Here is a 27,990-nt window from a genome sequence, read left to right as displayed (position 1 = left end):
GATCCACAACGCCCCGGAGCTGGCTCTATTCTGCGAGGGATTCTTCCTACGAAACATGCGGCCGCTCCTGGAGCAGGAATCCTACAAACAGCTGATCTACGGACGCAACAGCAAAGTGCAGGGTCTGGAAACCCTGACGGACTTGAAAAGCACGTTGACCAACCGGATCAAAGACATTTACATCTCATGCCGGGTGTGACAAAGGAGCAGAGTACGTTGAGGCTTGTGTACAGGATGACCTGGAGAAGGGGTGTACAGGGGCAGAGCCATGTACATCGGAGGAGGACACGGATCATAACAGAGTTAGGATGAGACGCCGTAGGTTGACGTAGATCAGGAGTCTTGAGAGTATTAATATGTATGTAATTATATGTAGATAAACCCAGTGCCTGAGACACAATTTTGTATAAAACTAACAAGGCTGCCGCCCCAGTTAAACATTGACACATTTAATGGCAGTCATTTGCACCTTATAGATTACCCGAGTGATATGTAATTATTGAGTGGTGACTATTGTAATACGGACTGATTAAAGAACATCTCATCTCTGAATTATGTGTTGCATTGTGCAAAAAAAATAAAAACATCTAGAGATTGTTGGTTAGCAAAGAAATACATTTTTAATGACGTTTGGCATGTTTATACCAGTTTAATTTTCACACAGAAAACAGATCACAGTTAGGGAGATATTCTATAAAAGTGGAGGAATCCCCCAAAAAATAAATTTGGCTGTTTAGCTAGTCCTTGTTACACATACATTATTTAAAAGTGTTTATTTAGGATTTAAAAATATCCTGTGTTTTTATTTTTTTACAAAAAAAAAAAAATTGGAAAATAAAGAAGGATTAAAAATGTCTGACAGCACCCACTTTTTTGGGGATACGAATTCAGTATGGAAAAAAAAAAATTAGACTTCTATATAATGTCTTATGAAAATTACATTTTATTGTGCAGGTAACTAAGCCACAGGGACTTGACTGAACATAAAGCGTAGGCACCATGTACGTTCCTCCTCATTTATAGAATATTCCCCCTCTAAAATAAAAGGAAAAAAGAAAATCTTCTGTAGTAAATGAAACCATGAACGGCTACGTTACTTCCATGTAATTCTCACTACAACACAATCACTTGGGTCTTGTTCAGATGAGTGTTGGTGGCTATCACGATGCATTGTGTTTGGAAAGAAAACAGGGTCCAGTATCACTGATCCCTTAGGTGGCCAGGACACAACGGTGGAAAATACAACCTGTGCAACAATTTGATCTGCAGTTTGCGCTCCTGTCTGTGTGAACAGCAGAGGCAGACCGGCATAGGGATGAAAGGTCCCCCCGCCTGCACTACTTTCGCAGCAGTTTTCTTGCATTGTTCTAAACACGTCTGATACACACACCATGCCCGAAGGAACTGAATATGGAAATACTAAGTGTCTGATCTTCTCTTGGGGGCCACAGCGGGTTCTATTGCAATTGCATATTAATAAAAAATACCATCATAAGAATACGTCTGCTTATGCTATTCTATGTCCAGAGGGAACAGAATAATCCTAAATACTGTGGTTCATATGGTATATAGCCAGCTCTGTACATATATACACTGCTCTCACCCGTTGAGGCTTTATAAACAATGCACTTAAACCTTTCATTATATACAATAAAGGTAAACAGTCCGCTAAGTACAGTTCGATACATCATTCTCATGAACAATCGCTGCCCTTGTAATATCTTATTACCCCTCATCCTGAGAACATCCCCCGGCACTGAAGACACGGGGTGCGTCAGGAACACGCGCTCAGCCACTCACTTCCTAAACTTCTGCTTCTTGTCTTTGTTTTTCTTGAGCTTTCGCTGCATCTTAAACCCATTGTTCTCTGGCTTCTCCAGTTTTCGTTTCTTACCGCTAAAGAAAAAAAAAAAAAAGATTGTTAAAACCATCTATTGTCTAGTAAGGTCAACCTATGAACAACAAACCTTTAAAATCAACCATTGACAAGGGAGGTGCAGATCTCTTGTCCTCTCCGAGGAGTTACCTTAAAAAAAGAACATTTAAAAAAGGGAAAAGTTCTTGAAAGTAATTAATCAAAAGGAAGAGGGGGGGGGGGGGGGGGGGGGGGGGGTATCTATTCCGTGTTAATATTATGGAGCCTAAAAGCCATTTCATCCAACTGAAACCATCATCTGCGTTGGGGGTGGAGAGTGTCGGCACAGCTGAAATCTTAGGATAGTCTATAAGGGATGGACGATTAACTCAACCCAGGGCGCTGCCTCTAATTAGTAACTCAATGTACGCAGGGAACCCGTATACAGTAAGGAACCAGTGTCTTGTTGCAGGTATAGTCCGATTACTGAAGACATTAAACTGCATAACAGAGGGAACACGATTGGTTTGAGGCTTTCTCAGAGTGCATGATGGGACAGAAACGCCAGGACTCCTCATCCAGGCTATTTACCGATGGCCAACAAGTACGTGAACCTCGTCTAATTAATGAGGAAGAAAAACCAACCAAAACATATGGTTCACTATAAGGTTAGAGTAAACACGTTACCAAGTGTACCTTAACTCCTGGGATTACTCTACACACACACACTCACCTCTTCACACTGACAATAGAGGCGTTCTGACCAGTGTTCTTTAGGACTTCACTCCACTCGTCATCTTCGCCCCGGATAACATATCTGGAGAAGAGGAAATAGCTTGCTTTAGATTAAACCTAACTGGCAGATACAGAAGCTGTATAACCCCACCCTGGCATTGCAGATATCCCCATAGATCTTCTATGTAGGACATCACTCACTGCGATAGATCGATCCCTTTTAACTTCTCCACTTCTTCTTGGTGTTTCTGCTGAAATTCCTTGGCTGCCTCTTCCTGGTGAGAAGAAAGACATGGACGTGTGTAAAGACCATTAACATCCCTGGAGGTCCTGTCATCTCCAATGGACAGAGGAGAAAACTCACCAAATCCTCATGGAGAGACTTGGAGGTAGGTTCCATCACCACCTCCTTTGTGGCCACCATCCCGTCCTCCACGGCCTTCTCCTGGATGCTGTTAAATAACTAGAGAGAGATGTAAATGATAAGTGTTGTGAAAGCAATACACAACTAGATCCTGGGATAAATATACAATTACACGTTGATTGGTGCAGCAATTCATCCTTTGGAGAAAACATGTTTAAGGGATGGAGTAGTATAACTACTACTTGGACAAGACACAAGGGTTCCACCACGTTCCAAGATAATTGGAACAATGTCCCAAACTGGGCCTACACCTTGAACATGCTTCAGCGAGGCCTCCGACAAACCATGCTCTTCTTTGTACCTCAACGTTCTGCAGAACACTAATGGAAAATAAGTCAGTGAATTAATTACTATAGTAAATCCGACATCAGTTTGACCGATAGGAGAAGTGCGATTTTGAGCTGTCCTACCTGGAGGCGAGAACGACAGCTTGGAATCACTCTTGCCAACAATTCCGCCGAATGAACATGCCGGCGTGTGCAAATGACGTCAGGTTAAAGTGCGACCCAGACATTCTCGGTCTTAAGGTGGTCATTTAAAGAAGCGCCGCCTCTACAATGTTTACTGTACATTACAGAGGCGACGCACTTCTATAAATGACCACCTTAAGAGCGAGAATGTCTGGGTCGCACTTTAACCTGACGTCATTTGCACACGCCGGCATGTTCATTCGGCGGAATTGTTGGCAAGAGTGATTCCAAGCCGTCGTTCTCGCCTCCAGGTAGGACAGCTCAAAATCGCACTTCTCCCATCAGACAAACTGATGTCGGATTTACTGTAGTCGCTGAAGTGACTACCACCGCCGGTACTAAGGGGTCATTTTACAAACTGCAAAACCTGTAGACCCACATTGATTCTTCATGCGCCCCTCTTTGCACTTCACACGAAGATGCAAAATGTGTCACGTTATAGGTATAGGGGGACCAGACACAATCTCTTGGTCCTCAGAGGTGGTGGAAAATTTCTCAGGGAAGAAGAAAAAAAAAAAGTAAAAAAAAATAAAATATGGTACACCTTTCACCCCTGTAAATCTGCCCTTTTTACACCTTAATCTCTTTTACATAATCCCCTCTTGCAAAATGAAATCTCATTTCTGCTCTTCAGTGCGTAAAGAGGCGCCTATGTGGCACATGGCTAGGAACACTCTCTATCCCCCCCCCGAACTCCTCCCACCAGCGGGCGCACACCGTAACAAGACGATTCCATCTTGGCTCATAGGTTCATGTGCTTGGCTTCCTTGTGCCAAAGAAGACAGGCGCTATCATAAAAAGTGCATTTGGGCTGTAGTTTTGCACAAATTACTTTTTGTGATTAGCTCAAGGCAGTTATAAGTTACGATAATATAACAAAGGATTATAAAGCATAGGGTTTATAACGTAGATTGATTCAACGAGACAGTACAGCAACAATATTCACTGTTCGTTTCTTCAGTGTGATATGAATTTTTCCCCACATTAGTATAAAGGATTAAAAAAACAAAAAAAAACAACTTTAAAACAAAGCTACAAAAGATATTCCTGTATTTACAGCAGTGATCTGGTTGAATCACAGTATGCACAAATAAGACAATAAAACTGTAAATAAAATGAACATAAATCAATGTGTACACTGTTGGAAATAGTACGGGAAGCCTGAGATTACAGATGTGATCATTATAGGGCCCTATACAAAGCACACACTCGGCATCTTTAGGTACCTGGACTATTTTGCGTATAACACGGTTGAAAAGCCCCATCAGCTGACTGCTGGGCAACTCAATCTCCTTCTCCAGCTGATCCATTGATTTGTGCTGAAGCCCAACGCCTAGAAGCAAAGCCTAGGGGAGAAGAGGAGACGTCAAGACATAACCACAAACACTGAGGCATCGTAAGGTCAATAAAACCAATTCCATTTCCTTAGAGACAATCGGGTTTATATAAAGGACAGAGCCTCAATGACTGGGCAGGATCTCACCCAAATGGGATGTTTTCTAAATCACAACACACTTCCGGCTCTGGAAATAAGTGAAACATAACACGGCGTTACTCACAGACTGGGCAGCGGAGAGGTTCAGGCCTCCAAGACGCTTCAGGAACATCTTCTTAGCCACAGAGGGAATAAGATCCATGATGAGGTGATAATCCACCATGTTCCGAGAGTACATCTCCAAGCGCTTCAGGTCATAGGGCGTAAAGGACGATCCCAACTCTGAGCGTGTGATCACTGATGTGGGAGAGAAGAGACAACAGGACGGAGGACGGTCAGAGAGGTCTCGCAGAGAAGACACAATACTGAGAAGTGTACACAGAGCAGGAACCTTCCGTTCAAACTTACAACTCTCATATTCCTTCTTGACGTTTTTATTCTGCAGGACATTCAGCGCCACGGAGGGGGAAAAGTTTCTGAACTGGTACGAAAGAAGAGACAGGAAACGTCTTCGGAAATCTACACAAACAAAAAAACGGTAAACAAAGTGAGAAATGGACACAGGTGATGGCGTCTCTGCCCCATAAATGTCTGATCTACCTCCATCATCAACTATTTATATAGTGCCCCAAATGTCCAGAGAACTTATTCACATGTTCCCTGCCCCAGTGGAGCTTAGAGACGAAATCCCCTAACATACACACACACACACACACACACACACACACACACACAAACAGAGAGACTAAGGTCAATTTAATAGCAGCCAATTAACCTACCAGTATGTTTTTGGAGTGTGGGAGGAAACCGGAGCACCCAGAGGAAACCCACACAAACACAGGGAAAACATACAAACTCCACACAGATAAGGCCATGGTCGGGAATTGAACTCATGACCCCAGTACTGCGAGGCAGAAGTGCTAACCACTGAGCCACCATGCCTCATGTGCTCCCAATGGCGAACCAGCATGAAACAACTCTTTAATCATCATACTGACACTGCTAACTGGCTTACAGTGTTTCTCAGGATACACCATGTAACAAATACTGGCAATTATCCCAAAGTTTATTTACCCCCACAATGCTCAGCTCCTCCTCCAACAGGCCCCACCCAGATATTTGTCATAGCCCACTCCCCACCTTTCCAAAACGCTGTCAGCCACGGCTCCTGCTCAGATTCCGCGTCCTCTTGTAGACTCTTCAGCATAATACAAGAGTGCTCCCCCGTGAGGTCATTCTGAGGTAAGACAGGGAGAGGTTAGAAATCATCTCATCGAACACTCCTAACTCTAGATGACTGCAGAGAGGCAATGTTGTCCTGTATACACCAACCAGTGGCCACAACAGGTTCCCAAACGCACTCTAACCATATTACTTTATTTTGTCTTTTATTCTAACATAAATATTAAGCACAATGGTATACAACTATTCTTGTTACATGACCAGACCAAGTTCTATAATGTTTCTAATAATTCTACTGGCAGAGCTCTACATTTAGTACCATTCCAGTATTAGAACAGGATTAGATCTAGAGGTTTACTTTGAAATCAATAGTTCAGTTAGGACTCGTGGTTTGGTTTTAAATAATATAATCACACGAATGGTTTCTACAACTGTAGTATAGTATTATTACTGTTTACATATAGAAATTAGTATATCTGCTAGAATATGACTGCATAGGAGGAAACTAGTGATAAAATAATTTTTACATGACTTATATTTACAGAAGGGGGGACGACGACGACTAAATACGACTTCTGTTGTACAATCAGAGAAACTTACCGGAGTTTGCCGCAGGTACACGGGAATAAAGCCAGATCTCTTCCAGAACCTGCCAGGAAAAACAGTTTAGATCACGGCTCTTATGAGAATGGTGTCTCAGTGTAATAGATCCATCTCAAAGGATGGCCACTAACTTTAGTAGTTTTGGAGTTAAGCCATAGGACACTCCGAGATAATCCAACTTCTCGGCTGGCCTCTCGCTGAGCCGGAGCAAGAGCGGGGGCAGGTTTTTCCGAGGAGTCACCGTTTCTTCCAGAAGGCTGACGGCCTGAGGGGGGGCAGGAGATAACCAAAGTCACAAACTCTCACATCACAACTAGAATAGAACTGGGATATCTTTATAACCGGATTCTGACCTCGCTGCTTATTGGGGTGATGTCTTGTGGCTCATTTGTAGCATTCTCCTCCAGAGAGGAAAAATGTCCCTCGTAATACATCTGTAGCAATTGCAAAGCCCGGCTCCCGTAACCCATCTGCAATAGATAAGAGGATACATCGATAGTCAGACAGATACCAGAGACAATAACTCTAAAGATGGGAAGGGGAAGAGGGGAAAGAAAAATGTTTGCGTCTTGTGTCAGGGAAACATTCATTTGTTACCTATGAGACTACAAGTAAATCATAGACCTACGGAGTTTCTTATTTTTTTCTTATTTACTGCATTGTCGCTCCTCAGATTTCCAATTGAAGCATCAATCAAATGGAGAGGCTGCACTTCCAACTAGCTTTTAAAAAAAGTGTCCTCGCTATTTTGTTGGATGAACTGATATTCGGTAGAATGTAAAGGAACTAAAGTAAATACTTTAGTTCCTTTACATTCTATTCTATTCTTTATACACTACAATATATGGATAACTTCTTCTATCAAAGTTAAATTGCTGGGCATGGTCCTCGCCAGACGTGCCTATATATATGTGGCTGCAAATAACGGTCACAGTTTCCAGACCACCCAGCAGGTCACATGTTCCAGGTCACCCAGCAAGTGCACAGGGAGAGTTCACTAATTGTTAGTTTCCAGAGCAACCAGCAGGTGCGCAGGTGTACTGTCAACTGTCACATTTTTCCAGAGGACAATGGTAATGCTTAGTTGTAAATGGTGGGCAGATGTTTTGTGAAATAACAAACAATGCAACCAATTACAGTGCCAATATTTTTCTGCAAATCTACAGACCAAAACCTGTAACTTGGCATATGATGTTCCCTGCTCATACAGCGGCATCATAGAAATAAGTCACTCTTAAAAGTCGTACTTATGCTATTGATATATAGATATACATGAGGTTACTATAAAAACGAGACAACTTTACTTTCTGTCTACACTCTTAGTGGCAGGGCCTCTACTGATTGCTGCCATGTCCCACAATGCAATGAGAGAGAAATGAAACCATTAACTGTTGCATAAACTGGAAGTATATAGTGAGTGTACTGGGTCAAGGGTTGGTACTAGATCACTATATGACATTACCCCTTGGTAGTCCGGGTGGACGGCGATTCTCACAATCCTTCCTCCAGATAAACTGCCAAAATCCGGATCTTGAAACTGAAGACAGGAAAGAATTTTACGTTATCAACTGTGGATCATGTTCAAACCACGTCCCAGAACATAACGCCGGTGGAACACTGACCTGTTCTGAAACTGTCCAGGGAATGAGATCTCCGGACGCTTTCTTCCCTCTGGAGAGACTGCTCATGATTGACTGACGTGAAATATCTCCTTCAAGACAGACCTACGATTGTGAAACAGCAAAACATCAGCAGGAGAGTCACTGATTGCGATACACAGAAAAGACACGTTACGTGGTCTGTTTGTATAACTACGTAGCATGTACCTGGATCACAGCCAGGACTTCAGGCAGGGAATTCTGGGTGGGAGGAACTGGAGGAATAAGGCAGAAGATGTGATGAGCTGGGGCATCAGACAGCAGCTGGAGGTCATTTGGTGAATTCTGCAGGGACGATAAGACACGAATAGGGCCGTAGTCAGACAGTGAGCGATCTCCACATACCATGAGCACAGTCTCCATTCCTGATGGATGCAGAGTTTCTGGCACAGATTAGCCATGACGTTCATACCTTGTAGTGAGACGCAACGTAGAGAGCCATTAGTCTCTGCAGGAACGATTCCGATGCTTTGTGGTAACAGAACAGTGTGTCCCGGTTTACGTAGTAGCTGTTGCTGAAGGTTAAGGATATCTTGTGGAACAATCTACTGAATTTTACCTTGTACCACACACTGTAAACCTTCCTGGTATCTCAGAGTCTTCACTAACGGGTTCTGCTCAGGTCACAATCTTCAGACCAGAATCCGTAATCCAAGAGCCAAACCTGTTTTCCCATCAGAAACCCCTGAACTACACCATGGTCAGCTAGGACATAGGCACACAGACAGACACTCTGAATGACGTTTAGCATCACTTCAACCAACTTGTTACATATACGTCAGATATATGTTTGCTCCACATGTACAGCCGTTAATGCCATATCTGGCTAACAGAAACGTGAATCTGCTGTGCATAAAATACCAGATTGCAACCTGCGCCATGTACGATGCTTCAGACGCCCAGCATGCCAATCTCAATCTAAGGCTTTATTCAGTATACCACACTCCAGGAAACAATCTGGGCATCAGGAAGTTCCACGTATGCGTCTATACAAGACTCTTGCAGCCGGAGGATCTGCAGCTGCTATGGAACCACAAGTCACAGCATTCCAGGCCAGACAGAGACGCAACTGGAAAGACACAGGTTGCGTGCCCCCGTCATCAGATAACTTCTGTGCCTTGGGCTATATTGCAGCTTAGTTCCTTGTAAAAGGGTTCGGAGCAAAAATCAATGCACGAACATTATCGGACTTACAAAACGACAGTAAGATTATCACAGTGGCCTTCACTAGACCCATGTTGGCAGATGTCTACACTGCTACAGACCACACACACATAAGACAATTAGAACCATCATTATGATGAATGTCCCACAGCACGAGGAGGATACAGGTCGCAGGTCTGCGGGAGAGGACACCCGTAGATCATCCTGCTGATGTTCAGACAATCCAAGCACAGCAGCTCGTTCAGCCATTTCTCCACAGGGTCTCCTGGAGCGTAACGTATAGATTCCTGCAGAGAAACTTCATGAAGGGTCCGGGCTGAAATAAAAATATGATAATGAGCGCTCAGAACGGATTCCAATCAGATAAGTGAACGAAGAGAAGTGGAGCGGAATGGTTTTTGAGGATGTCGTTTCACGATTAAGAACCCAGTTTTAACCACACACGGGAATTAAATCGCACAAGGAAGAGGCCCTGGTGACTTCATAGGCTGAACTCATGAATATTTAATCAGCCCCAAATTAGCTGCCTCTACTGTATGTAGGCAACAGGTAAACTATTTTAGCGCTATTTAAAGCTTTTACCAATAACGGAGATAAAGGTTGAAAAAAAATATTCACTAATAAATTGATACACAAAAACCAACAAGGTCAAATATAAACATAGTTGACTATCGACAAGTCAGAGTGGAGTTTCCCACTAAAATGCTATAAGATGCCCCGTCCATCTGTTACACTCGTACACACCTGATGCCAGCCGCTGGGTGCTGGTGGACTTGTTTTCGGCCGTTATAGAGACCTGACTGTCGGCGCTCTGCTGCCGGAGCTGCTGGATCAGTTTGAGAGACAGAGAACGGCCGGTTCCCTCATACCTAATACATAAGCAAACTTTCAGCCAACCTCCTTCCGGGTGGGCCCCAACCACCCTCCATTCCACTCTCCTTCCGGGTGGGCCCCAACCAACCCCCATTCCATCCTCCTTTCTGGTGGGCCCCAACCACCCTCCATTCCACCCTCCTTCCAGGTGGGCCCCAACCACCCTCCATTCCACCCTCCTTCCAGGTGGGCCCCAACCAACCTCCATTCCACCCTCCTTCCGGGTGGGCCCCAACCAACCCCCATTCCACCCTCCTTCCGGGTGGGCCCCCCCACTAACCTCCCTTCCATGAACTCACCCATTGATGGTGGATGCCATAAACACCAGATATGGGCCCATGAGACTCTTCACGAGAGGCAGAGGAATAGCCGCGGCTTCGTCAATCACCACCAGTTCAGCCTGCCCCAACTTCACCGCATCACCGGGATGGATATACTGTTCAGGAACAAGCACAGTGTTCAAAGGACATTGTAACAAACTGTTCCATTAAATCTCATCTAATGACATAAAACACATGTACTCCCATGTCTGAGAAACTCTTTGGTCCAAAGTTTTCGCTGAGTAAAATAATCTACCGTCATTGGTGGTATTTTGGCCATAGGGAGCGCTATTCCATCAGCAATTAATAAATAGCGAAATACAGAGATTGGTGAAAATATCTGTATTTAATTTAAGTGCTAGAAAAATATTCAGTAGACAACAATAAGTCTCTGGAAATGTAATAAAATGAAGTGATACTTCCAATGTTGCAGTCCTCTATTGCGTATGAATTTGGGGCACATTCAGGAGAGGGGAGGGGGGGGGGGGGGGGTTCATCCCATCGGCCACCTGATACATTGACTCCTTGAGTCGGCGGTAAGGCGTGTGGGATTCACACACTCTCTCACCTGGATGGTTTGTCTGTGCTCCTTGAACACATTCACTCGTACAACTGCTTTCTCAAACTCGGGGTTCAGAGACTGAATAATCTCATAGTCTAAGTGCTCCTGCAACAAGGGACAAACAGCAGAAAATGAAAACGCGCAGTGTGGACCTCTAGTGTCCTCTAAATAAAACGTATACATTAGACGTTTTCAAAATGAAGATAATTATATTAATTCTACAATCAACTATTAAAAAGTTATACTTAACTTTATTGAAATATAATTTTCTTTAACAGATATTATGAATGCTGAGAAAAGCCTAACACCTCAACAGAGAAGTATCGGAGAGGTCACTTACTAACACATAACTTATGAACTCTCTTCTACAATGACATGTTGTCTTCTTGTAATGGGGAAGCCAGTTATTTTAAAGAACCGGGTTGGCTTATTGTCAAAAAAAAAAAAAAAAAAAAAAAAAGGAAGAGCTTCTAATAACAATCACAAATATAGATATTAAAGAACCGTGAGCTTTACAGAGCTGAACGTATTATTTGGAATGGATATGATCACAGATGAGACATTTTTTACCTATGCACCTTGGACTTCCTGTCCGTAAGACCTATAAAGAGGGAGGGGCCCGTAATGGCTGAAAACAGAGAACAGCAGCTTGCAGCGATCCACAACGTGGTCTCCGTGATCTACTTGATCAATTTATAAATTTAGATTTGGTGTCATTCCAGCCCTAACACATCACGTCTTATGCTAACAGAACTACCCAACCTGATCATGAAAACATTAACAATGATTTCTTTACAGGTCTCTAATGCCCCCACAGAGGAACTGGGGAAAAATCTCACCTGGTACTGCAGGGAGTCAAACCCCTTAAAGATGAACTCAAACAGGGTGTGCAGGTTATCAGGACTGGGAGAGGTCACAAAGATATTAGAGTACCTGGAAGAAAGCAGGACAAATATGGGGGTTAATGCCATTAATTTTACGATTAACTAGGTAATTACAGACACAAACCACAAAAAAAAAAATACATGTCCTTTTAGCGAAGACAAAAGGGTGTTCTAGAGACCCCCCCCAAAAAAAGCCTAACCAAAACTAAATATATCCATTAGTTTTCCCAAAAATATTTTTCCCTCATCAGGACATACATTTAGGAGTCAGAGGGGCATATTCAATTGTCCGCGGTTTCCGCCGCGGAAAAACTATTACCGGTTTTACGGTAATAGTAAGCCGGATTTCAGTTCGCAGCTCCCCGAGCCGCGAACTGAAATTCAGCGAGAAAAGTACCGTAATACCGGTATTTACTATTATCGTAATGACGGTAATAGTGCGCGGGGCGCGTTAATTGTGGCGGTAACGCCAACAATTGAATATGGCCCAGAGACTTCAATAGGTCTCTCCTATTTTTATTACGAATAGTATGCTATATTATTGGGCAGCACAGTGGCTCAGTGGTTAGCTCTTCTGCCTTACAGCACTGGGGTCATGAGTTCAATTCCCGACCATGGCCTTATCTGTGAGGAGTTTGTATGTTCTCCCTGTGTTTGCGTGGGTTTCCTCCAGGTGCTCCGGTTTCCTCCCACACTTGATTGGCTGCAATCAAGTTAACCCTAGTCTGTGTGTGTGTTAGGGAATTTAGACTGTAAGCTCCAATGGGGCAGGGACTGATGGGAGTGAGTTCTGCGCTGCGGAATTAGTGGGGCTATATAAATAAATGGTGATGATATTATAATACAATATTGGATTTATCAATAACTACAATAGTAGTTACAAGTCAACTCACATCAGCATAGATCTAACAGTAATGTCTTGGGGATAGACCAGTGGTTCCCAAACTGGGTGCCGCGGCTCCCTGGGGTGACGTGGCAGTCTCACTGGGGTGCCACGGCTAGGGCCGGTGGTAAGCAAGGCGGGGGCAACTTGGTAATTCTTTTGACTTGGGGGGTGCCTTGAAAAAATGATGGAGTGCCTTGAACTGAGAAAGTTTGGGATCCACTGGGATAGACGATTCAGCTAACCAAACCCGGGCTCAGTGCTGCCATCTGCTGGAAATCCCTAGTGATGTCACCAAGACTTCCTGTTACACAAATTATATTACCAGCGTTCACCCCCAGCATCAATTGTAGCCATGCATCCAAAAGCGGCACCAATAGCAACATTTTAAAAGTCAAGAAAACAAGTGCCAAAAAAGAGATTGAATTATCTCAGATTGAACAATTTTCACACTATAAACAGAAGAGACTGTACCCAAACGCCACAGCGCCTGCGATCGCCAGCCCCAGGGCAGCCGATTTTCCACGACCTCGCGCTGCTGTCAGGGCCACTGTGCTACGAAGAGTCTTCTCAGATACAGCCTCAATAAATTTTAGCAAGGCCTTCGCCTATGGGGGGAGAGAGACAAAACAAAAACAAACAAAAAAGCCATTAACATAACAGGTGCAAAGCAAATAAAAAATACACCAAATAGAGTTTATTTATAATGACATTATACTAAAAATACTTGCGTTATAAAAAATAAAAATGTATGTCTCCACAGAGCTATATTGTTAAAGCTTATTACACAGCTACTAGGGACAATGAGGATCACTGTGCAGAAATCACGTCTGATCTACGGATCATTTACTAACACTGTATTTTCATTCAAACTTTGCAGTGATCCGCAGCACCGCTATATCCACATGAAGCTCGTTAAAACTCAAAATGCTTTATTTACCCCCCCCCCACCACCACCATATTGGCCTCGATAAGATACCCCTGACCACTCACTCCATGTTATGCAGGGCTTCGCTAGGTTAGTAATCCGGTTTTATGACATTTAACCCCCCACCCAATGGAAGATGTGGGATCTAGCGAGCCCAGGAGAGAATTTCCCAATTTACCTGGTCCAACGTTTTGCAGTTCTCCACCAACACTCCTACGGGTTGTGTGTCCTGCAGACTAAGCTTCACTTCCTGTAATTCCTGCTCCTCGGGAGTTAGATTAGTCTCCTGCGAAGGACAACAATGGATATTAGCGGGTGAGGACAGAGGGTGTTTCCGGCAGAGAAATACAGCATTGATTAACTACACACACACACACACACACACACACACAAATCACAAGCTGCAGTACAATAATCACACTGAGATCGAGGCGCCCACCTACCTGCATCTTTGGTGGTACCGGATTTATGTTGGCGATGTGGCTGGAGATTGGCAGTATATTCAGCTGGTCATCGATCACCACGCAGTTTGTACAGGAAGTCAGGGACAGAATGAACCTGTGGGAATAGAAACACCTATACGTCGGATACTATCATTTGTAGAAATATTCATAGAATGCCCCAGTTTGGTTTAAAAAAAAAACAAAAAACAGTAGTACAAACATTTTTTCTGCACCCAAAATAGGTAATATCCCTACAAAACCAACTTACACTGCCCCGGAAGCTCCCGTTCGTTCCTTCTCTGTCCACACTTTCTACTATTTGATCATCTTATCGGTAACACTGCAGGAACATTACCCATGGACATCCATAGGTACATATAATGTATTACCATCGTCTGAGCAGCTACATACAGCAAAGGAACACTGGGGACCCATGCTCCAAAAATCTTTGGTGTAATCTTCAGTCTGCATTCAGCAGAGATTATGAATAGCCATCCACAGGAGGAAATAGGTGATAGGAGCCAATAAACCCTTTTTTTATATATTAATAAAAGAGTCACACCACCGGTTTCTGGCCATATTTAAAGTATTCAGTGCTGGGAGATTCCCACACTCTATGAGTTGATGGCAGACAGGCCTGTAAGGGACCTCCTCATCCCGCTATGACCAAGGTATTGGCAGAAAGGAAAACACTCATTGACGTTTGTAGATTTTCATCACAGGCTTACGACTACAGTTGGCGCACCACCCTATGAAACCTGAGTATGGACATAATACACCTACATTACACTGTTACCCGTGTACAGTAACCTTAAGTGTATTTGACATCCTCTCTCTCACACACAAGGTGCGTGATGTATTAGCCGAATATGAACGGTAAATGGAAACATCAAGTTGGGGCAGTAGTTTGACCAATCGGCACATAAAAAGAACGCACCTTTCATTGAAACGTCCCACCACGTCTTGATGCGCTTCCGTTCTGTACCGCGAGTGAACATCCTGCGACAGATAGACACATTCAGGACTCAAATCACAGCAGAGACTAAATGTAATTACAGGCGGGGCACCGTGATTATATTTAAAATCAAGGATAATAATCTTGTACTGAACTGCAGCATTGAGATAAGATACTTAGCGGTCTCCATCTAGCAGATATCGGCTATCTTTGATGAACAGATTCTACAAACTCACCCCCTGAAACCTATTCTGTCTATTAACTAAAGCCAAGACCTACTCCCCATATTAGTGTATCATGTGCAACATCTTCCTTATGTCATGGTCACAGGCCCATCAAGTTTAATGTCCCTTATACTATAGTCATGGTGTAAAGTCCATTCCTACCCCCACATCACAGCAAGAATATACAAATCCCACTTCTTGCACCAACCCATTACACGTCTCTCACACTATAGGATTATTCCAGCCCCATCCTTTGATGGGCCCTAATAATGAACGCCCTCCTCCGCACAGACCCCATTCCTAACGTACCATGGTCATAGTGTACAGCTGCTTGAGGGAACTCATAGTGCGCAGGAGAAGAACGACAATTCCACCACCCTCCACGGTTTCCACTGTACGCGCCAGCAAGTTGGGTGTCAGGGCCTCAAAATCCTGACAAAGGAGCAAAGGACATATACTAAAAAAAAATCTGTACATGGGTTAAGTCTATAAACACAACAGAAACATGCACAAGAGAGTGCAATATGATGTATACTTCTTATGGATGGCCAGTGTCCTGAACAGATTATCCAACGTTACTTATATTGAAACACAGGGATATAAGTTAGGGATACTTAAAGCTGCACTACCACCTAGGAAAATATTTTTCTTACGGTGCCCAACCCAATAGCCCAGGTGGCTGCTTCTTGCAACCATTGTTTCCTAGCTCGGGGGGAGGGGGTCACCTTAGAAAAATATTTTCCTAGGTGGTAGTGCAGCTTTAATGCCACAGACACCTTACCTGGTGCACAAGACCGGGACACCGTACTAATGTCCCATGCTTGCAGTCATACACAGAGCCACACCTGGTATTACATTTGTATGATTTTTTTTTTTTTTTAAATTACAATACTCCTGGGGGGGGGGGGTGATTTTTTTTCAACTCGTCACTATTCGGCGAGCTTGCAGTGAACATTTATAGCGGCACTGGCTTTAAAAGCACTGGTTTGCCTTTTAAGTCGTTGCCTCTTTAAATTTTCACTGCAAACTCCACAGATAGCGGTGAGTTGAAAGAAATCAACAGTTGATACATTTACCCCCTGGTGATGCCATGGAAACCTGGCGAGAAGTAAACTACTGCCTTTACGAGGGGCAGGCGATGTAGGGTGGGGCAGACATAATCCACCCCTCTAGCTGCCGAGTACCAATATATCCATTAATAGGTCTCTGCTTCCCACCCAATGCCTTTGCCTGACGATCAAGACTGCATCAACCCAATCCGCGAGACATGAACGCATTTCATATAGGCAATACGCAGCAATACATGCAATAATGTGTAAACGTCAAAAAAAACGCTCTATCCACCCTTCCCTCAATTTGTGTCTGTCCACCCCTGGTCCTGTCACCCCTTTCTTCCTACCCTAAGGATTTCAGGAGGAAAAAACATTTCTGGCATCTGAAACCACATCAGTCCTTTAATGTAGCACACATTTTTGATATCGCTGTATCCAGGAATAAGTAGCCGATCAAATTGTAGGTTACATTTGGGTAGGTGCATGAAAATTACTATGGGAACAATCATGGAACAATATTTTTCCCTTTTGTAATGCTTACAAACTTAAAAAAATAAAAAAAAAATATTTGTTCCTTTAGGTTACCAATAGAATGCCCAATCAGACCCATAAAGTAATGAACCCATTTCGTCCAAAAAGGATTAACTTTTAAATGGACCCAACAAGTGAACTTTTGCCTTTAATGAAGCAGTGAAAATCCTCTGCTCTTAAATAATGAAGTGTATGATTTAATGGAGTATAAAAGTTATTCTGTATTAGGTTTTGTTATTTTTATGCGTCAGGGATTTTTACGTTAAAGACACGACCTTGAATTTAGGTATTCATATCTATCAACCCTCGAAGCTGCCCAGGATCATAGAGCGGGGAAGCCGCAATAGTCATTCTCAAAATGGCCGCTGGTTACGATAACTGAATGGTAAATATCATTGATCAAACAGAGATTAATAAATGCAGAAAACAAATGGGTGTATGGTAATTGGCACAGACAATCTTTTATGGCACTGACTTAGAGTGCATATAAATCTTATCTTGTTTTGCTAAACACAACTGTGGCTCTCCAGATGAAACTACATGTCCCAGCACACCCTGCAGCAATTATCAGGCTATCAACTGGCAGAGCATGCTGGGGTTTGTAGTTTCACAAAACAGGTTGGACATGTCTATGGCATAGAAATAGTGCCATCTAGTGGACACATTGCCAAGCTAATGATTATGAAGAATGACAGCAGTTCCCACTCACCTGCAAGACGCACATGCCGTACGTGTTCCCCAGGATTTTATGGGTCTCGTTATAGTAGCAATAACGGATGTTGGTGGCAGCGATAAAAAGCTCAAAGGGGTCGTCCTCCTTGATGTTCAGGGAGCCACTCTTTATTCTTTTCTGTAATTTTCTCATTTTCTTCTTCCTGTGACTGTAGGACAAATAACAGCGATCAGACCCTGGCACACAGTGGCTGTATCCCGAATATGTACCATTCTGTGCCAGTGGGATCGGGAGAGGACGTCTTACCTGCTAAAGCCCAGCTCCTTCTTATAACACCAAAGAACGGAGGGACGGGCCCTGACGGCAGCTTTGGAGAGCATGTGATGTAGGATGACCACCTGTGAAGAGAGTGCACATTACACTGTACTTAATGATAGAAGAGGGACTAATCTATACAGCAATCAGTGCGTCTCAGCCACTTCTCAAAGACCGGTGTCTGCAATAACAGCATCAATGACGGTTATCAGTGGGAACTATAAGCTCCAACAGGAAAGTAATCGTTTATCCCTGGTATTACATATCAGTGCTCATTCCTATCCTGGAATTGCAACTTGTTTATTTTTTTGTCCCTCCATGTAAAGGACAACTAATTATTTCCTATCTTCTCCATCATAACCGGCCAAAGACATATCCCAAGTTGGCTGTCTGAAAAGCTGATGTGATTTAGAAAGCTCTTCAAACTTGCGGATACATTACAGCCGTGCCCTTATATCTGAACCCTCGCTTTGCGCCTAGCAGACTGCAAGTCACTTATCAATCCACCAAAAGGTTGCCCAGGAGACTATACTAATAGCGCAGAACTGATAAAACCATAGGTTTCTGCGCCTGTCTCTCCAACAGAGCCATGTAAAATTGAGTTTCAAGTCCTCTTCAGACCAATAAATCAGTCATCTTTTGTTTGAACAAAATGACAGTGTAAACCAGGTAGGTCCCGATAGCTGGTAGGTCTCAGCATACCCTGCTAGCTATCGGCTGGTAAAGCATGCTGGGGCTTGTAGTTTCAGAGCAGTAATCGGGACACTATACACATCTGTATTCATGATGAACAGGAGAAAAAGAGGATTTATGTACTTACGTTAAATCCGTTTCTCTGATTCCGTCTGGGGGACACTGCTTTACCATGGGTTGTGGAGGGGAGCTTGGGAGTTGGCACCTAACTAGTTAACTTTAGTACTGCTGGCAAACCCCTCCCCTCTACAATCCCCCTGCCTCTTCCTGTCCAGTTAGTTTTAACAAAGCCCAAGGATAAAAAGGACAGTCAAACAAGAGCACACAGAAGGGAGGGATCGCAGTGTCCCCCAGACGGAATCAGAGAAACGGATTTAACGTAAGTACATAAATCCTTTTTTCTCTTTCATCCGGTCTGGGGGACACTGCTTTACCATGGGGACGTTCTAAAGCAGCCCCCTAAGGGTGGGACTACTCTGAAAATCCCGCTCGTAAAGCATTACGAGCGAAATCTGCATCAGCTGATGCAAAAACATTAAACTGATAAAATTTTGCAAAGGTATGGACAGAGGACCAGGTGGCTGCCCTGCAAAGCTGGTCTGCAGAAGCTCCATTCTTTGCTGCCCACGAAGCCCCTACCGATCTGGTGGAATGGGCTGTAAGTCTCTCCGGCACAGGACGGCTAGCCTTTATATATGCTAGTCTGATGGTAGACGTAATCCATCTAGCGATGGATTGTTTTGAGGCTGGCCAGCCTCTCTTATTAGCGTCATAAAGGACAAAAAGAGAAATCGGTACGTCTAATCTGGGAAGTTCTTTTGACATATATACGTAGAGCCCTAACAACATCTAGCTTCTCCATAGATTTTTTTATCTGAATGGGAAGAAGCTGAAAAGACCGGAACTACAATATCCTGGTCAAGATGGAAAGCTGACACTACTTTGGGGACAAAGGAAGGAAGGGTCCTTAACACCGCTCTGTCCTCGTGGAAAACCAAATAAGGTTCTCTACATGACAGGGCTCCTAATTCAGAAACTCTACGAGCAGAGGAGATAGCCAGAAGAAAGAGGACCTTCAAGGTCAACCATTTTAAATCTGTCTCTCTCAAGGGCTCAAATGGAGGCCCCTTGAGCATATCCAGTACCATGTTGAGGTCCCACGGAGCTGTAGGAGGTACATAAAGAGGCTGTATGTGCAAGACTCTCTGAAAAAAAGTTCTAATATCTGGCAAATCAGCTAATTTCATATGAAAGAATACTGAAAGTGGCGATACCTGCACCTTTAGGGAACCTAATCTGAGACCTGCTTCCAGGCCCTTTTGAAGAAAAGCTAATAAGCGAGGAATATGAAAAGCGGATGAAAGGCATGTCCTGCTTTCGCACCACCTAATGTAGGCCTTCCAGATCCTGTGATAGATGCGAGATGTAACAGGTTTCCTAGCCAACATCAAAGTGTTAACTACGCTGGAAGAAAAACCTCTAGACCTCCAGAGGTTGGCTTCAACAGCCATGCCGTTAAACTGAGCTGAGGTAAACTCTGGTGGTGGAATGGACCCTGTAGAAGAAGGTCGTCTCGATGCGGAAGATGGACCCCTGGTCCTTCCGCCATTGACAATATGTCTGCGTACCACACTCGGCGCGGCCAAGAGGGAGCAACTAGAATTACCGGCAGACCGCCCTGCCTTACTCGTTTGAGGACGCGAGGAAGCATGGGAATTGGAGGAAATAGGTATCCCATCCTGAACTCCCATGACATCGTCATGACATCCACTGCTACCGCTAAGGGATCCCTTGCCCTTGCGCAAAACCTTTGAACTTTCCTGTTGTGTCTGGAGGCCATGAGATCTATGTCCGGAAGGCCCCACTTCTGAACCAGGAACTGGAAGACTTCCGGGTGGAATGACCACTCTCCCGGCATCATCTGAATTCGGCTTAGATAGTCCGCCTCCCAGTTTTCTATTCCTGGAATGAAGACTGCAGAAATAGCCGGAACGTTTAACGCCGCCCAAAACAGTATTTGAGCTGCGATATCCATGGCAGCTGCACTCCTGGTTCCTCCCTGCCTGTTGACATATGCAACAGCCGTGGCATTGTTGGATTGAATTCTGACCGGGTGGCCCCGAAGAAGGGGCTGAGCTCCCTTGAGGGCCAATAGAATGGCCTTCAATTCTAATACATTTATCGATAGAGCTGATTCCTGAACCGACCAGCGTCCCTGAAGTCGGAGGTGGAGGACTACCGCCCCCCCAACCTTTCAGGCTGGCGTCCGTCGTGGCTATGATCCACGACCATGGAGCGAAGGATCTGCCTACCTGCAGATGATCCTGAACCAGCCACCACTGAAGAGATTCCCTCGCCCTCGGGGATAGGGAGATCCTCCGACGTTCCAGGTGTAGGTGTGAACTCGACCACTTCGACAGTAGATCCCACTGGAAACATCGAGAATGGGCCCGACCAAAGGGAATGGTCTCGAAGGAGGCCACCATCTTACCGAGTAGCCTCATGCATAAATGCATTGAGGGACTTGGGGAAGACAAAACCTGAGAAGTTACAGTCTGAATAGAGCTGATCTTATCTACTGGGAGAAACACCCTCTGTTTGCTGGTGTCCATGATGAGCCCCAGAAAAACCATGCGCTGACACGAACCATCTGGGATTTTGCTGAATTTATCAGCCAACCGTGGCCCTCGAGAACCGCTCGGATGAGGGATAAATGATGAAGAAGACAATCTTCGGAGGAAGCCTTGATGAGTAGGTCGTCCAAATAAGGAACGACCTGAACTCCCTGCAGGTGAAGACATGCTGCCATTATTGACATAATTTTTGTGAAGACCCTTGGCGCCGTTGAGAGGCCAAAGGGGAGGGCCCGAAACTGGTAGTGACAAGATCCCACCGAGAATCTGAGAAGAGACTGATGGTGGATCCAAATGGGAACGTGGAGATATGCGTCCTTTATATCTATGGACGCCATATACTGGTCCTTTTCTAGGCCGTTTATTACTGACCTCAGAGATTCCATCCGAAATCTGTTCACCCTTAAGTGAACATTGAGGCCTTTTAAGTTTAGTATGGGACGAAAAGAGCCGTCCGGCTTCTTGACTAGGAACAGGTTGGAATAGAACCCTCGCCCTTTCTGGCAATCTGGAACTCTGCAGATGACCCTCTGAAGCAGAAGGGAAGCGACACAATCCTGTATAGCTTGTCTTCTTGATGGATCCCGGGGGAGCGGAGTCTGGAAGTAACGCTGCGGGGCCGGGCCCAACAGGTCTATCTTGTATCCTTCTGAAATGATTTCCCGGATCCAGGGAAGACTCTGCCCACTGTTCCCAAAATAGAGACAGACGTCCCCCCACTGGTGTCCCCTGTGGAACGGGGAGGCAGTCAGGACGCAGGTTTCTCCTGGTTTTTGGAGGCCTGGCGCCTAGATGCAAACGAGGATCTCCCTCTAGTGGAGGAGCCTCGAGAATTAGGTTGTCTGCCCCTAAAGGACTGTCCCCTATGAGAGGAGGTCCCCCGAAAGGGCTGACGTAAAGAGCTGCCCCGAGAGTTGCGGCTCCTGTACGAATATACTGGCAAGGAAGTGCTTTTGCCCCCCGTTGCCTGTGAAATAAGGGTATCTAATTCCGGTCCGAACAAACCTGCTGCAGAGAAAGGAATAGATTCAACGGACCTTTTTGATTCCGCATCACCCTCCCAGGATTTCAGCCATAGCGTTCTTCTTGCAGAAATAGAGGCCGCCTGAATGGAAGAGGAGACCGCCGCTGAGTTCTGGGCTGCCTCGTATAGGTAACCGGAAGCCTCCTTCAAGTGCAGGGCCAGGGGGAGAAGTTCTGAGTCCTGTAAGGCTTCTGCCAGTTGGTCTGCCCAAACTTCCATGGCTCTAGCCACCCAAGCTGAGGCAAACGTAGGTCTGAAAGAGGAACCCGCAGCCGCAAAAATGGATTTTAGCTGGGATTCAACTTTGCGTTCATTGGCGTCTGGAAGGGACGCTGAACCAGGAGCTGGGAGTAAGGTATGCTTTGCCAATCGGGCAATAGGGATATCTACCTTGGGAATAGTCTCCCAGCGAACCACCTCTTCTTCCTGTAAGGGATACAGGGAAGAGAATCTCCTAGGAATAGAAAACCTTCTTTCAGGCTGTTTCCATGCCCCTTCGGCAATAACCCTAAGCTCAGCAGAAGGGGGAAAATGGCTGGCCTTTCTCTTATCCTTCTTAAAGAGGCTCCTGTCTCTGGGGGTAAGATCCTCCGGTGCAGGGAGGTCCAACGCTTGTCTAACCGCTAAAACCAAATCATTAACAAATTGGTTCTTGGGATAGTCTTCCTGTTGCAATTGGAGTAATTGGTCAGAATCTGAATAAATTTCCCCCTCTTCCTCAGAACCCTCCTCAGAGTCTGATAGGACCACAAGGGGATTTACTGATCTAGGTCTCCTTCTTTTAGCAGGCGGGGTATTAGCGGTATCAAGCAACTGATTTAGCTTGTTCAAGCCCTTTAAAAATGCCGTAGACCATGCCGGGTCTGTAAGAACAGGGGCTGGGTCAGGCTGCAATGAGGAAGGTCCTGGCAAACCCGCTGCACTAGAACCTGAGGAAGCCGGGAGGTCTGACTGTGGGTTAGCATTACTAGCCACCGAAGTTGCTACAGTAGATAACAACTGATTAGACTGGAAAACCATCTGAGCTAAGGAGGAAACCGACTGTGTCAGGGAGGCCACCCAGGCCGGTTCCTCCGTCGGTGGGACTGAAAGCTGATGGGTATGCGCAGTGGGAACCCCTGCTTCGCATGCAGAGCAGAGCGCCAAAGGGTCCTTCTGGCCACACGGTAATTTTACATGACATTTTGAGCATGTGAAGTATTTAGCCATGGGGCCCTTTCCCTTATCTGTCATCTTATAAAAGAAGGTACACCAAACAGAGTAAAATATGACTCTAGCTGAGCACAGAGAAAAATGGAGAGAGAGAGATAGAGAGAGCAAGTATATAAATGTGGAGGAACAGATATGAAAACAAGTAATCAACAGATATTTTATAAAAGTTGTACTTGTAAAAAATTAATACCACCAATATATATAAACCAGTAGGAGACTATAATGTAAATCCTACTGGCCCAGTTATTAAATATTAGAAAGTGTGTAATAAAGGTGATACTTAGCCAATCGGCCACAGAAGGGGAGAAGTTCAACAGCAGTTTGTCCTGTGCCTGCTCCCTGCGTTCTGTTCCTCTTCCCGGGCTTCTCTTGGCGCCAGAAGGCTGGGAAAGACCATCTCTCTCAGGAAGGTGGGGGGAACTCTATTCTGTAGCTCCCCCCCCCTTCAGTAACTGCTGCTTTGCAGCTATTTGTAGCATAAATTGAAATAAAAAAACATGGAGCCTGATAAAAAAAATCTCCAAGCGTGGCAGAGTAGTGGAGACCTCTAGGACAGAGGTCTCCGCAGCGATAGCTACCCGGCGCTCCCCTCCTATGTATGAGGGGGGAATCGTGGTATGGCCCCCTCTCCTCCTCCTCCGTCTCCGTCTAGCGCTGGCTGTCAGAAAAAAATAAAATGGCCGCCGGCGTTTGTCCGCTGCCGATAACCGGCACTCTCTGCCTGTAATGGCAGCGCCGGTTATCGGGGGGGGGGTTAGAGGAGTGACAGCGGTCCGTGAGACCCTTGTTCACTCCTCAATCAGGCACCTCTAGACTTTGCAAATATATATATACCAGTGAGCGCCGCTGGCGCTCATCTGGCAAACGGATGCCTGCGCTGCTGAAGCTGTGAGTATGTTCTCTATAGTAGAACACACTCCAGCGCTGCCACTGTTGAAGGAAAAAACCCTAAAAAAAGGAAATAAAATAAAGTAAATCTATAAAATTTACCTAAGTACTAAAACACTGCCCCAACTCCAGGGCACCTAAAAAAAACTGGACAGGAAGAGGCAGGGGGATTGTAGAGGGGAGGGGTTTGCCAGCAGTACTAAAGTTAACTAGTTAGGTGCCAACTCCCAAGCTCCCCTCCACAACCCATGGTAAAGCAGTGTCCCCCAGACCGGATGAAAGAGAAATATTACATAAAGCTTCATTATCCATTCACTACGACGGATGAGGTGTAAGGTATTATTATTATTTATTATCGTTTATTTGTAAGGCGCCACATGGTTTCCGCAGCGCCGTACACAGTACAAACAGTAGACCATACAGGGCAAAACAGTACAGAATATTAAACATAAAATACCAATACTTCGTAAACTCCGGGCAGGGAAATACAGTAGAGACGGCGTGGAAGAACAGGTATGGAGACAGGAGGAAAGAGGGCCCTGCTCATACGAGCTTACATCCTAAGAGAGGGTGGACAGAATCAGGCACAGAAGGGAGCCAGTGACGCAAAGGGGAGAACCGAAGAGATGAGAGGTTAAGTGGATGGTTTGTAGGCCTTAAGAAACAGGTGAGTTTTAAGTGCCCGTTTGAAGGAGCACAGGTTGGGTGAGAGACGGATGGAGCGAGGGAGGTCGTTCCAGTGAAGGGGGGCAGCGCGGGAGAAGTCTTGGATTCTAGAGTGGGAAGAGGTGATCAGAGTGGAGGAGAGTCGGCGATCATTGGCTGAGCGCAGGGAGCGTGCAGAAGTGTGAATGGAGAAGAGGTTAGAGATATAAGGGGCAGTAGACTGGGAGAGAGCCCTGTAAGTGGTGGTAAGGAGTTTGAAAAGGATTCTATAGGGGAAGGAGAGCCAGTGTAAGGCAAGACAGAGAGGGGAGGCAGAGGAGGAGCGGCGTGAGAGGAAGATAAGTCTCGCAGCCGCATTGAGTATAGAGCTGAGGGGGCGAGGTGGGAGCAGGGGAGGCCAGTTAGGAGGAGGTTGCAGTAGTCGAGGCGGGAGATGATGAGAGCATGGATGATAGTTTTGGTGGCATCTTGAGAGAGGAAGGGATGGATGCGGGCAATGTTACGGAGTTGGAAGCGACAGGCTTGGGCGAGGGATTGGATGTGGGGGGCAAAAGAGAGAGAGGAGTCAAGAGTGACTCCCAGGCAGCGGAGATAGTGGAGTTGTTAACAACAATGGAGAGGTCATGGTGGGAAGGGAATCTGGGTGGGGGAAAGACAATGAGTTCAGTTTTGGAGATGTTAATTTTAAGAAAGCGTGAGGACATCCAGGGTAACACTGTTGTCTTATTGAACGCAGAATATCACCCCTGCATGTGCTATGTTCACCTCTGGTTGAAGTAAGGTGAGTGTAAGCAGCCAGGAAGTAGCTATGTTTAAAAGTTCTAAGAGCGCTAGTGGCTATTCTGGTATTTGCCATTTACTAAAAATAGTGACCTTTCTTCCCCAAAAACCAAGTCATAGCAAACGCCCCCATCATGGGAGAAAACTATATCTAAACCTGATGGAGGACGATATCACAAATATATTCTGCCAACTACTAGATTACAGCACTGTAAAGCAACATAACTTCTATTCCATTCACACAGACTAGCAACAAGCAGAGCTGAACAGGTATTTAAGAGAACGCAGCCAATCAATTCACTAAGAGCCAGTGACATCACTGGTTATGGAGTGATGTCACTGGTTACGGAGTGATGTCACTGGTTTCTGGTAAAATAATAGGAAGAATTTTCATAAATATTGGTAGAGCCCACAAAATAGCTGCCTCTATTTCACGCCCCAGGGATGCCACTGGCTCCTGACTTGTCTTAGGACTTGTTTTCTAATTACCTGATCTTTCCCATGATCTCCCACAATGACAAATAAACTTCTGAATTTCTCAGCAACTCCGTTCTCAATCTGCACCCGAATACGGTTATCAATCTTCTTCCGCTGCATTGTGATCAAATAATCTGGGGGAACAAAGGAGTTGTATTCACAGCCCGATAACAAATGGTGATAACATGCACAGATTGTAATGTATTCTACCAGAAATATTGCAACATCAATTACAAAACATGACAAAGCGCTACAGAATATGTTGGCGCTATATAAATAAATGATGATGATGACATCTTATTACCAGATGGCTGTTAACTGATATCTAGAAATTTGCTGCTCAAACAATTCATCCCTGGATTGTAAATTAACCAATTGTGCTGTACTGTTTCACTTGATTTTGTTTGCTGTATGCATTGCTCAGTACACATCCTTATTGTACATGCTCTAGACGTTAAAATGTACTAAAAAAAAAAATTAAAGTCAAACTAACTCAAAAGTTCCAATATAATGTATCTTAACACAAAGACTGCATATTAGACATACAACATATTCATTTACTTTTCCTGCACATAACACATATATTCAGTAAGCGTACTGTCCAATGTCTTTACACAGTGCAATAGAATTGTATTACAATCATACTTTGTGGTCAAGACAAGTTGGGAGTTGAAGTGTCCCAAGTTTGAATGGTGGGTAATAAAATTCTATTATGATCATGACATGAGTGCTGTGTCCTATGTTGACACAGTATGTGATAGAATTGCACTGTACTTAGGAATTGTAGTGTTCTATATTTAAAAAATGTATAAGAGAACTGTATTATAAACATGACATTTTGGAAGTTACAGTGTTCTATGATTTCATGGTGGGTAATAGAGTGACCAGGACATGTTGGGGGTGCAATGATGTTGTGTGAGTTTGTATAGACAGTTTCCATATGCAACATGCACTGATTAACCACCCCCAGCTGCAAAGTGTCTCTAGACATGGTGAAATGTCTGCACATGTAAATCACCTCATTATAAAAACAATCATTCAGGGAAATGGGACAGATAAAGGACTGAGGGCTGGAGCTCAGTACATACCTCGCAGTCAGGCAGAGGCTCACACACATGCAGCATGGGCACAGCAAGGAAGGACCCGGCTTATACACTCCTCCAGCATGGGGTCCTCCGAGCCAGAGGCGCGTGTGTGTGACCTCACCAATCAGAATAAAGTCTGCAATCCTGCAGCCAGGAGTCTCCGGGAAAATGGCCGACGTCACATTTCTTTCCCCTAGTTACCAGAGTAATCCTTGTATTAGTCCTGCAGGAACTAATTTAAGTTTTACAAAAGGCAATGTTTGAGACATAGATTTGGCTGGGACCCAGTGTTATTTTGTAGCATTATAATTTAGAATTTTGATTAACATTTTGTATTAGATTATTTGTGTATTTGTAAACCTG

At 44.7% G+C, this 27,990-nt stretch overlaps 2 protein-coding genes across 3 annotated transcripts in view; one reads left to right on the top strand and one right to left on the bottom strand.

Moving 5' to 3' along the window:
* ABTB2 (ankyrin repeat and BTB domain containing 2) overlaps positions 1–597 on the top strand; it is a 105,582-nt gene extending 104,985 nt beyond the window's left edge. For both annotated transcript variants that reach the window (XM_075188307.1, XM_075188306.1), the window contains exon 17: positions 2–597. In XM_075188307.1, the coding sequence (XP_075044408.1) occupies positions 2–199 (198 nt within the window). In that variant the 3' untranslated portion in view covers positions 200–597. The remainder of the gene's footprint in view (position 1) is intronic.
* NAT10 (N-acetyltransferase 10) lies at positions 595–27,735 on the bottom strand. Its single transcript, XM_075188305.1, has 29 exons — positions 27,631–27,735; positions 26,555–26,676; positions 18,161–18,252; positions 17,891–18,062; positions 15,908–16,030; positions 15,357–15,418; positions 14,420–14,534; positions 14,155–14,262; positions 13,523–13,656; positions 12,121–12,214; positions 11,288–11,386; positions 10,699–10,835; positions 10,271–10,395; positions 9,692–9,842; positions 8,775–8,871; positions 8,531–8,647; positions 8,327–8,428; positions 8,167–8,241; positions 7,058–7,174; positions 6,836–6,969; positions 6,702–6,750; positions 6,060–6,156; positions 5,328–5,438; positions 5,044–5,216; positions 4,711–4,830; positions 2,955–3,053; positions 2,792–2,865; positions 2,589–2,672; positions 595–1,896 (listed from the first exon to the last, which is right to left on the bottom strand). Exons 2-29 carry the CDS (start codon positions 26,660–26,662, stop codon positions 1,797–1,799), a joined length of 3,069 nt encoding a protein of 1,022 aa, XP_075044406.1. The 5' UTR covers positions 26,663–26,676; positions 27,631–27,735; the 3' UTR covers positions 595–1,796.
* Between the last annotated feature and the right edge of the window lie 255 nt (positions 27,736–27,990).

This window comes from Mixophyes fleayi, chromosome 10 (genome assembly GCF_038048845.1).
Source record: "Mixophyes fleayi isolate aMixFle1 chromosome 10, aMixFle1.hap1, whole genome shotgun sequence".
NCBI lineage: Eukaryota > Metazoa > Chordata > Amphibia > Anura > Limnodynastidae > Mixophyes > Mixophyes fleayi.
Note: the sequence above shows the minus strand (reverse complement) of the source record. Positions and strands in the feature narration are given on the sequence as shown.